Source organism: Melanaphis sacchari, unplaced genomic scaffold (genome assembly GCF_002803265.2).
Source record: "Melanaphis sacchari strain LSU unplaced genomic scaffold, SCAv2.0 Contig0_pilon_pilon, whole genome shotgun sequence".
NCBI classification, from domain to species: Eukaryota; Metazoa; Arthropoda; class Insecta; order Hemiptera; family Aphididae; genus Melanaphis; species Melanaphis sacchari.
This window is the reverse complement of record NW_020270366.1, coordinates 3,246,630-3,259,552: the sequence shown is the minus strand read 5'-3', so window position 1 is coordinate 3,259,552 and position 12,923 is coordinate 3,246,630. Positions and strand designations below refer to the sequence as shown.

The 12,923-nt window shown below is 25.0% G+C and overlaps 1 protein-coding gene across 3 annotated transcripts; it reads right to left on the bottom strand.

The window, feature by feature from the left end:
• Positions 1–4,714: 4,714 nt before the first annotated feature.
• LOC112598419 lies at positions 4,715–11,621 on the bottom strand. Of its 3 annotated transcripts, XM_025344874.1 has the most exons (8): positions 11,422–11,621; positions 7,326–7,621; positions 7,135–7,254; positions 6,895–7,023; positions 5,817–5,900; positions 5,569–5,700; positions 5,377–5,498; positions 5,088–5,214 (listed from the first exon to the last, which is right to left on the bottom strand). In XM_025344874.1, the coding sequence occupies exons 2-8, from the start codon at positions 7,611–7,613 to the stop codon at positions 5,088–5,090; spliced, it is 1,002 nt and encodes a 333-aa protein (XP_025200659.1). In that variant the 5' UTR covers positions 7,614–7,621; positions 11,422–11,621. The 3 variants fall into 3 exon arrangements, with proteins under 3 accessions (XP_025200668.1, XP_025200659.1, XP_025200676.1); XM_025344883.1 differs by lacking the exon at positions 11,422–11,621 and having other exon boundaries at positions 4,715–5,214; positions 7,326–7,613; XM_025344891.1 differs by lacking the exon at positions 5,817–5,900.
• Positions 11,622–12,923: the final 1,302 nt, after the last annotated feature.

The window sequence follows — 12,923 nt, the reverse complement described above, 5'->3', positions numbered from 1 at the left end:
ATTTATGTTGTTTTTATCAACATTTGCATTTATAATATTTAGCTGTTTACGATATGGTCGGTTTACTATTTTAAATTTTATATTATACTAATAATTATTAATATTTCTTTGTGTACCTACTTAATTTTAAAACATAAACCAACATTTTTGTAAAAAAAATATATTTTACTTCTTATGCCACATAAAATATTTTTTGGAATACTTCAATGTATAAAAGTTTAATTGTTGACGAATAATGTATAAGTTATTTATTAGTTTTACGCATTAAAAATTTGAATGAACAAAATGGAGTGCCTGGAGTGGTATAGTAGAATAAACACTTCAATAAATGTTGGTCTGCCACTCCGCTAATTCAAACTTAAAATATTTATAAAGCTACGATATAACTAAAAAACTAATAGTTTAAATTTTGATTTTTATTGATCAAAATTAGCACTTTCACCAAATAATATTTTGTTTTGGAATATGAAATTAAAAATATATGTTGTTAATCAAAAAAGTAAAAACTTGATAATGATAAAAAATATGAAAACATTAACTTTTTCAATGTTTTTTAATAACGACTTAATATTTTCAAAAACTTAAATGTTTTTTAAAACACCGAATGTCTTATATTATACAATGGACTACTCTGTTTATATATATATCAAAATTTGATAGGAACCGTCATAAAGTTTCCTTAGCGATTTCTTATCATGTAGTCATCATGCATAGCATTGATTATAAATACTATATTACTATAATTAATGGTAATTCGTAGTAGGTACTGTTTTTTATTTTTGTTGTAATGGAGATTTTGCAAAAGAGCACAAAAAAAAAATGCATAATATGAGGAAAAATGCATAATAACACAAACATACAAGTGCATAGAAGCATGTACGATATAAATAGATACTAAATACTATCTGTATTACCCGATTTCGCCTGGAAAAAATAAACAAACATAAAATATGGCGCTTTATCGGAGTATATCAGTTTTAATGTAAGTACCCATCTATTTCAATTCACGGAAAATCGGCATCGGAATAATTTGCTTTGTGAACTACTAAATCCAACCCACTGAAGCCTGTGGTGGACTGGTGGATTATATATATAAGATAGGTATAAAACTTGGTAAATTGTCGCACGTAATTCAAAATACTCTCTACACTTTCCCGACAGTAATATCTAAAAACCATCTCTCAAATTTTCTTCAAAATTGGTTGATTAGTTTTTTAGTCAGTAGGTAATCTACAAACATAAGTATGAATATTGCCTTTTATTGTACATTTTTATGACAAACAATTAATTAAATACTATTTCTTTTAATTTAAAAGAGATCCCATAGTAATTTTAAGTCTATTAGTGCCACTTTTTAAATTTATTTCTATTTTCTATATAACTAATGGCAATCCTGTATATTATATATGTATTCGATCTTGGTGAGCTAAAACAAAATTCATGAGTGATTGTGTGATTAGGGACCATGTTTTCTTGATTCTTAAAACCGAATATCTCGGACGTAGTATAAATTCTTATCAGAATGGTTACCACTTACCGATGTCTCAATAACCCGAAATTAATTTGTCAGTTTACCGGTAATAGTTAGGTATTTAATATTGTTATGGCTTTTAAAGTTAATATAAAATATTTTTAGACAGCGCTAAAATAGATAGGTACATTTGTATCACATTGCGGTTAGGTGTTTGATGAACCATAACCATGTTAAAGAAATATATTTTAATGAAACCATTAATCAATGCATTTAAATTAATCGTCACTCAGTCATAGTTTTTTTTTTTTTTTTTTTATATATATATGTCATAATTTATATGAAAAAGAGAATATTAAGAATTCATTTTTTTAATACAACTAATGTGCTTTTAACACTGTAGAAATAAATAAAATGTCTAAGTTACTTTCTAAAAAGAAAAAAAATGATAGAGAGCTTTGCCAGATAATTGCTAATTCAATCACGGAAATAGTACGTGATAGCCTTAATCCAACATTCAGACAAACTTATTTCAACACCATACAAGTATTACAAAAATTTTGGATAATTGAAATTAGTATATTACCTAAAATTTGTGATATACTAAAATATAGTTTTTTGAAATTTAATATTATTGATATGATTTAGATTTTACAAATAACAATTCAATCGAAATTGATTGTTATATTTTTAATTTTATTGTTTTTGTTGTACCAACCTATATTTATTAGGTTACTAATTCAACTGATGCTCAAGATTTCTTGGAAAATCGTCTTTTAAGTGTATTGGGTGTAAATAAATCGTTCGTAAGTATATAGGATTATAGCCTATAATTTATAGGTAGTAGGTACTTACATATTTTTTTTATAATTTATTTAGAAATGGATTTCCAGTAAAAGGAGCGATGATTAGTTAAATTTTAAGAAAATAATAATATTTTATAAGACCTAAATTTGGATCCTTTCTCAGTTTAGCATTTGAGATATTTAGCACATTTATCTATAATGTTTTTATTAAAAATAAAACAGTTTTTAGTACTTACATAATTTATTTAGAACTTTTATAGTATACACGAAATATATTGTTATTAATTATTATATTTCGATTAGATTTTATTATGTATTTATATACGATGCACATATCTGCGTGAAAATTCCATAAAATTTAAATTTGGGTTCTTCGGAATAGTATTTAGTAATAGCGATCTATTAATTATAGCTAACAAAATTTTCTGTAATTTTTATTTTCAGCAGGAACAAAATAATATGAACATCCGTCAAACACACGTCATAGAAGAATATATTGCTACAAAAATATTGTGCTCGTCTGATGCAGTAAATAAACATAGGTATTTAGAAATGATTTCATTGATAAAACATCTCATGAATATAAATTCAAAATCAGATTAAAAATTCAAATGTTTCAATTATCATAATATTATGTTGTTTCCTTAAAGCTTAAAGTCTAGACTACACCAATGTTTTATCATAAAGTAAATTAGATAAAATTTAATTTATTTTTAAAGTAAAAGTTACCTCAAAGAGAATGAAAGTTTCGAAAGATAATTTTTACTAAGGCTTTGAAATTTGAATTTTGTATAAAACATTTAAAAATTTTACTCTTTTAAGACAGTATAATAGATGCTTATTATAGTTTATAATATAGGTATTAATATCAAATATGATTTTATAACTTATATTAATAAATAAATAACAATTGTATAATAAAAACATATCCCATTATAAATAAAACATTTAAGTATATTTTATATATTATAATGGATATCATCCATATCAATAGTTAATAAATATATTTATATAATATGACCAATTGTATATATTGGTTTAATCATTATTTTTATAATTCCAAACGGAACGAAAAATGTATAGGTTTCGATTTTACAATGATAAATATATTTTTATTTTATTTATTTTTTTTTTTTTTGAAAAATCGTTAATATAAATGAATATTTACAATCTGTACTAGGGGGCAAAATAAGTAAAGGGCTTAGCATAATAATAAAGGACAGTAAATGACACGAAGGAGCTTCACATTAGAGGCACCTGAGTTTTTTTTTTTGGTTTCATGTTTTTTTGTAGAAATAATGGTTCAATATTTATTATTGAAAGTAGTTTATGATAGAAAATTGTATCTAATTAGTATTTTTGGGAAGTTAAAATTTAAAAATCATAAAAAAAAAAGTTATATATATTATTAATATATCTATATATTATATAGATAGATTTGCGTGTGAGCATAATGCACAGACTTTACACACGTTTTTAATTCTAGTCACTGAAAAAAAATAAGCCCAAAACTTTGACAAATTATATTAATGATATTGGGCACACCGAACATACATTTTAACAATTCACATTTCACAATCATAAAATATCACCAATTAATATTTTGAATAACTTAATACATTTTTAACGAATGGAATACGGAATAATACTGATATAATGGTGTGATTCACATCTGGGCGGAAACAAAATACATTTTGTCATGGGCTGTTGCTCTTGCTCATAGCTGATATGATTACTGCTGTCATAGAATAATAATGTAGCCAACTGGCATTACAGCCACGAACGTATAATCTATCATGTCACGAAAAACAACATTAAAGATTAAACATTTAAGAGGTTAACAAGACAATAAGAAATGGCATCTTTGGCATCAATAACCTACTAAAATACAGATGTGCCTTTATAGTACTTGGACGGGTATAGCGTCTTGGAAAAACTACGGGTACTGCTGTTGATATTTTGTTATATTTATGATATTTTAAATAAATTTTTGAGTGATCCAAGTATGTTGTTAAAACAATTGATTATGTGTTATTTTTGAAGTTAAATATTTAATCATATACAAAGTAACTACTTCAATTATTTTTGTTAACCAGGTAATATCTTATATAATATCTATAAACCTATAGACTATAGTATTCATAAGCTGTAGGTATTTTACAATAATTTATTCTTTATGTTGTAACTTTAAGAAATATATTTCACTTGGATACTAAAAAAATGTATTTAAAATATGGAAGATGCGTTACAATTTATGAATTCACATGAATAAAACCCAAGAATATTTTAAATTTATAATGAATTATTATGATTACAGATATATGTATATAATATATATTTAAGTAATAATATGGATATTTGATAAGGATTAAGGAAGTATAAAATAACAATTTACATTTTTATTTAAAAGTAATCCCTACAATAATTTATTAAAAACAATAAATTAAAATAAATAAAGTATAAATAATAAAAAAAAAAATATACATAATTAATAGGTCAGACTACTATGGTACAAAGTGTATTGTTATACAAACAATAGGAATAAATATAAAGTATAATACTCAGTAAAAAAAAAAAATAAATATATTTATATATGTAATAAAAGAATAATCTAATAATTCTAATAAGAAACCAATGCGGATCTGTTGTGAACGTTTAAATGGTCAATTTAAGAGACGAGATCTTTGTTTTTGATCGGATTGAAATCAAAGGAGCGCTATTTTAGATATTGAAATATGAAACTGATCAGTTACGGTATTTTTAATTAAAAAAACTATTATTTAATTTGTATGATCGGTGGAAATTGGAATTTAGACTTCGTTACAAGCCAAGTAGAGTTGACGACAATCATCTCCAGATCGTCCACGTCTTCCGGCGTCATAATATACTTCAAAAGGTGCATTACCAGTTCTTTGTAGCAAGAAACTTGTCGCGTATCTAAAATAATAAATTATATTTATAACATAATTATTTTGAAACAATCAAGCTTACATAAATTAGTAATTATTATATTAAATGCATAACTAATCATTACTAAGCATTACATCACGTTTTCAATAAAAACTAAAACTAAGAAATTAATAAATATTATTTTCTTACGTTCCAAGCTGACAATATATGGCACTAGAACTTGATGTTTCACCTGAACATTCTTTGTTAGCTTCGCATACAAACTTCTGAGCGCAAATATCATTAGCCGTATTCATTGTTTTCATATATCCCTAGTTTAATGAAAAAAAAAAAATTATTACTTTTTATTTCAAAATAAAATATTAATGTAAAATATCTTACTTTGAACATGGATAAGCTGGCTACAGCGGCATCGGACATGGCGTCCTTTTTACCCAAAGATCTAGCTGACATGGATCTGTGACTGAATGATGTTTTCAAAGCATCCAAAAGATTCACAACGATATTGATGAACTGTTAACATTACATATTTATTTAAAAAATTTTAATCACAAATTAAGATTTATAAAAACAGTTGCCTAAAAAATGTTAGTTATGGTGGTAGCTAAAGCAGTGTGTGGGTATCTTACCTCTCCAGCTTGTTTGGCCATGGTGGCCACTTGATCGGGATCCCTGCTGCCAAGTACTGTAGATAAGACCGCCGCCAATACACCCTACGTACCGTGCCACCATATACCAATTCATTAAATACTTATAAAAAGAAGAAAGCATGTTTTGATCTTAAGGACCGGGGACTTGAAGCTTAATATTACTCTACTATGAGTATTAATTTATTGCTCACATATTATATTTTAATTTTAAATATCAGTAAATATAATATTTAAAATGTGTTTAATGTATAGTTTTGTGATATATGTACATACAGTAATAACTAAACGTAAATACTTAATATTTTGAAAAAGTAATCTAAAAATAACTACATAGAAAAGATAAGCAAATAAGTATAATTTATCGATTTTCTTCACTAAAAGCCATATTAATAAAATTCAACACTATATTATGATGTATTTAAATAAGCAAATGTTCATTTTTGTTGATCTAAAAATTTGTTACACATAATATATATTCACATCTGCAATAGAATATTGTATTAATGTAAATTTGATTTCAATCAATTTGAAAATTGAAAGTTAATTATCAAAATTATATCGAATGCATATAATAAACAACCATTACCAAGTATATTATATTTTTGATTCTAATAAAAAAAAATTAAGATAGTAAGTTATAACATTTGATATAATACTTAGCGGAATGTTGCTTTGAATTATTTACTTAAAACTACATAACTTTAACGACTTACCTAATATTTATGCATTATAATCAGAAGCTAAATATTTATACAAAATAGTATTTTAACATAAATATTTAATATAGTGACAGATTATAGAAGGTGTATTTAAGTTTTCATACATTTACTTTAACCCCCGGTCCAAATTTTATGTATACATTTCATTTTATTTAATAGATGGTTCAAAATTACGCGAGTGTTTGATAAACTATTTTAACTAAATGAAAAATATAAGTAAAATGTAAAAATTAAAGCATTTAAATATATTTTTTGAAGGTTGAACCATCTATTATAATAAGTTTTATATAGTAGGTTGTAGGTATATACATTGTGTTCATTTTAATATTATTAATTACCTGCATTGGAGAAGAATTATCAACTTTATCAATTCCGTCTCCCGCTACATTGCCACCGCCCAAAAATGCAGTTAAAATTTTCAAACCTACAGATAACAAATTAGCCCAAGGCGATGTCGGTGCGATAGCCTAAAAACAAAAATTATAAATTTATAATTGTTAAAATAATTATACTTTATTATATTCCGAAGCGTTTTAAATCTTATCTATATGTAATAGGTAAATCTATCTAGTTTATACCTGGTCACCGTCTAAAACATCCGATTTGCTAGGTCCGGCAGCTGCACTTGCGGGATTGAACAGCATTTGCATAATCATTCCCAAAACACTACTCCACGAAAAACCACCTGTTGCGTCTTGCTAAAAGGTAAAACATTATTTTGTTATTATTTTATACTATTTATTTTTACAACCGTGTTTTATTATCTAACCGATATAGAATTAGTTTGTACATCTTCCAAGTCATTACGATCTTCTACAACTCCTGCAGTTGATGATACTACTTTTTTGCTAGAATTTGGTTTTTCCACAAATTTTCTTGCATCTTGTTCAGGTTGATAAACCGGATAATTTCCTTGATAGACGGGATGTTGTGGTTCATATTGACTTTGTGCTTGTGAAGAACGATGTTCTTGTGGGTAAGTTAATACTGAAGGTGCCATTAATGTGGTTCCCATCAGGCACAGGAAAGCCCATCCTATAGCCTGTTTGTTGGCCATAATTTGATCTGTGAAAATAATAACGTAAAAATATATTACATATTTTTAAAATAAAATTTTGAGTTTAGTAGGCTACTAATATACCTGTAGCTAATACTAATTTCAATATTTCAAAATAATATATATTTAACGATCTATACTTAATTTTTAAATATATGCACATGTGGAATAATAATAATTATATAAAAAAAATATATATAAATCTAATATAATATTGTATTATAAAAATTATATTTTATAACTCAAAAAGATTATGTTATGATTTTTTTTTTTTCATATTCAGTAAAAATTAATATTTATTTATACGTATGTTTATTATCATAAATTACAATAATAGAATCGTTCTCTTTATTTTAACATTGCTATTTATTTTAATACATAATAATAAAGTAATAATACTAAAACAATACCTGTGCAAACCGGTTTTAAAATATTATCCAATGCACCTATATTATATTTGTGCAACTTTCTTCTAGTGTCTTAACTCTAAAGCAATATGTATTGTCTTGTTAGTTATTTTAGAGTTCAAAAACCTTACATTTAATACCTTATATTTCAACGTCAATAACCCTGATCATTGAAATGTAGGTATTATTATTAATAACGTATCCTCGTAATGCATATATTAAATTGATACAACAATAAATAATAATGATGAGTGATGACCTATGTGATTATATTATGAAGTGTATACTTATGTGTCTTGGTACTTAGTGAGTTTACCGGTACTAATAAATCGTAATTTCTCTTTAAACAGTTTTATATGTAGTTTCAATAAATACACAATGCGTTCACAATTTATTTGTTTCATTAGCCATAATTTATAAAACCACTAAGATTTGTTTTGATAGTTAAAAATAATAATTGTTATATGTAATAATTATAAATAAATATATAACATAAAAATGTTGTACGAATTGCTCATGAATATAACGAACTATAATATAATCGGTATAGTTCTGCAATAGGTATGTGGTCACCATAATTTTCCACCAATCACCATTATATACAATTTTAAACAATAAATATCGCTTGGACAGCGATCACTTAGTTTAATGGGTGTGTAGGTCAAGACTTAGGAATTTCATTTTGCCAATATCTACCTACTTATTGATTATATTACAGTATACATATATACCTATCAAAATTATGTTTACGCGGTTATGTTCCGATCTTCGATAAGAGAAAGAAATACTTTCGTCGCGGTTTTAGCATTAGACCATGAAACATATTGATGTAGATATATATAAATTTTTTTATCGCGGATAATATTTTAGTAGGTATATATTTAATTGTATTGTCTTGTTCTGTCTAGACGCTTAGAAAGTAAACATGATATGTAGGTGATCCTATCTAAAAAGTAAAAACGTGTCAAATCAATTGTTTTAAAAGGAAAAATAGACGTATATATATACTTTTTATGCATCACACAATGCATTGGATGAGCTTATACTTGCAGTAGTAGCAAATAACAACAATATAATAATATAATGTAAAATGTATGCCATGCAGATATGGATTAAAATTACATTTCGATTTCTATGGGTTAATTTTTATGGTAATAAAACGAAATTACTAGCTATTTTAAATTATAATTTATAAGATGTACTTATTAATGTTGGTATAAAATTACGCTGTGCGCTCAGGACAATAGATTAGATATTCTGCACCGTTCACGTAGTATGAACAAACATAATTCTAATTAACATAGTTTTTTTTTTCATTGTATCTATACTTATTACTATTATACATAGCATTTTTAATTAACCTAATTCAGCGGATTATATTTTGATAATTATTAAACCGATAAACAATTAAAAAACTTTTATTTTTTTTTTAAACGGCGTTTCTAGTAATCCTTTTTAATTCTATTTACATATTTTCAATTATTTTAATTTAGGTAATTATGTATTTATAAACACAAATATATTATTTTTTCAATTTGAGAGTTATTAATTAGTTGTCAAATAATTAACTTTTTGACACAGTCCATAAAATTGAGTATTGAAAAAATTTGATACAATTTAAAATAAAATAAAATAAAAATAATTGCGTATTAAAATATATATTCAATTGAATAATCAAATTTAGGTAGTTATCTTTTGACTAGTATACACGCTTAATATTAAAAAAAAAAAAATCAATAAAATTTCTATTCAAAACCATTTTTACAATCATTTTACTCCAATTTTTAAATTATGTATCCTTGTTTACTAGGACATTTTTGACAAAATGTTTAAACAATGAAACTGTAATAGATAACTGAAATTTAAAATAAAATTCTATATTTAACATAAAATGCACCAAAATATTTATATTTATATCATACTTAATATTAGATCTAAATATTAGGTACTAACCTACAAAACGATAAAAACGGATGTTTTTAAAATAGCGTTGTGTTAGAGATCCTGGGAATGCAACTACCGACCAAAAGTGGCCCACGCTTAACCTTGACCACCATTGCCTATGTCACGCACACGCAACAATAACCAAGTAACCCACTTAGTCCGGTCAGTTACTTTCATTTAAATAGTAAATATCTACCATACTTTTTCTTATTTAAAGACTGTCCCATCATTGTTTTTACTTCCTCGTATATTAATATAATATATCGTTGGCCTACATTTTGGTACGTTTTTCTAATACATCGTACATATTTCCGATATTATACATGTATAGAATATATTATAACATTAAATTTATCTTTATTAAACTCATCATCTCTGTCAGATTTACACATACTTTAGATAATTATTTTTTTATTTAATTTAGATTATATGCAAATATAAACTGTTTTGTATATTATCATTACATAATATGGCATATATGTATACCTAATGTAAAATTAACGTGTATTCAAAGCTACATTATAATGTCCGCAATGTCTGATATTAGTCATGATGGCAACTTTGTCGATAGATGTTTTCTTTGTACAAATTTCACTTTGTAATTGGAACCGATATTTATGCCTATTGCCTATGACACATAGTTGCCGAGAGAAAGTTCGGTGAAATCATCTTGCCGACCTCATCGTATAAACCGATGTACATGACGTCACGTGAAACATAGATTTATAGTATACACGTAAAATAGGTATCACATTTATATGAGGAAGTACACACATATTATAATAACCTACTGCAGTTTTTAAACGTTATTTATAGATAAAATTAATATTTTATTATGTTATTACTATTTATAATTACTTTATTGAATGAAGCATCAAATACATAACTATCCCAATCAAATTGATCGTTTAATACTTTTATATTATATATAAGTTTAATTTTAAATCATAATATATACCTAAATAATTTAAATTTCGTTATTTAAAATTATTCTCGTGCTAATAACGCAATTGCGATACAGACATTTAGAATAAAAATTTTAATATAGATATTTTACATATTATTATAAAAAATAAAATACGTAGGTAGTTTTAAAACAAATTTGTATATAACATACATATAAGATTTAAGATTAAGGCACACAGTTTATTTCTAGAATGAATATATATCGTTGATATAAAAAGATTCTTTTCAAACTATCGTATCGACGTAACGGGTTATAACTTATAAAAAAGCCATAGAATAAATAGCTATATAATAATATTATCTCTTATATAAAGATAATATTATTATACAGTAGTTTAAATATTACAATTTTTTGAATAGTTTTAATGATGTAGTAAGTATTTCAAAATCTTAATAAAGAATATGATAATTATTATTGTCTGTAGTAGAGAAAAAAAAGTTACTAAAAAATTTACTGCGTTTAAATATAAATATTATTATATTGTTCTTACCTGCGTTAAAGTCTCCAAAATAAATAGTTCTCTCTGTTGTCAAAGACAATATTTATTATTTTAATAAAACTATGCAGTAATATTCAAAGTTAACAAATATTAACGTGATTTTAAACAGATGTATAAATTCAGCAATATTGGAACTATCTTTTCCCGGACGGTTACTGTGACGCGACTGACGGAAGGTAAATGGCCCCTGTATAGAGTGCAACCAGTTCTCATTCCGGCAATCCCTCCTTGAACTTGTTCCGGCCTCCGCGGGTGACCCACATTTCAAGACCACCACCACCACCACCACCACCATTATTAATGTACGTATCGTTACGATGGACGTCATTTATTTTATTTTTAAACAATTTTTTCTACGAAAAAGATTAAGACATGGATAAATACGAATTTAATATACAAATTAAAAATAATAGTATTAATATAATTTGTCTATACTATATAAAATATTGGTTATAATAATATAATAAAATATATCATATAAATTAATCATATGAATATTTGTCATTGTATTATTCACATTTTATATTCAAAATGTTTAAGATAAATAAGACTGACTATTACTGGCAAAAACAGTTATTTTTGTTCTCATTTATGCAACCTATCGACAATATCGCTCAGATATTATAATTATTTTAAATTTTAATTAGATTGTAAAGGTACAAGCTGTACATATTTTCATAGATTTATTGCACAATAAGTATGTATATTATAATAAGAAGAAAATAAACAAAAAGGAAATTACATATGAAAAAATCACCTATTAATGACATTAAGCTTGCAATTAAAAGGTTAGTAACAATTATATTTCATTTGAATGTATGACCAAAAATTTCAAAGAATGAAAGGGTGTGAATTTTATGAAACTTTTATGGAAGAATTCAGGTGGCGTTTAGTCTAGAGAAAAATGTTTACATTTTATATAGACATTTTTTTTTATTATATGTGTTTATTTTTTCAGCATGCAATTCGGACGCACCGACATTTTTTACCTACATATTATAATTTATAAATTAATTCATTATATGTATTGGACATAGGTACAGTTGTAAAATATCATAACTAATATAGTTAAGTTATATTTTTTAATTTGATTTTTATGATATAGAAAACAACCGGAATTGTATTGAGGACACGATGTTTTCATGCATTGTAATGTCCATCAAAATCTGACTGTAGCATAAAACACGCTTATTTAATGCAATAATTAAACACTTGCATTGTGTGTATAATATATAATATGGCTAAAAAATACATTACAAAATATTTTAAAATGAATAGAATAAATAATTGTCAATTAAAAACAGATTTAAATGCGAACAAATTTTAAGTTAAGATCATCGTGAATAATATAAAATAAATATCATACTGGATCATTATTAAAAACCATATGAAGCCACTTCATATTATATTACTACCTGTCTATCTATACCTAATTATTATACTTTAAGTTATAGGTAACTATGCATAAAATATAAGTAAATTGATGAATTTAA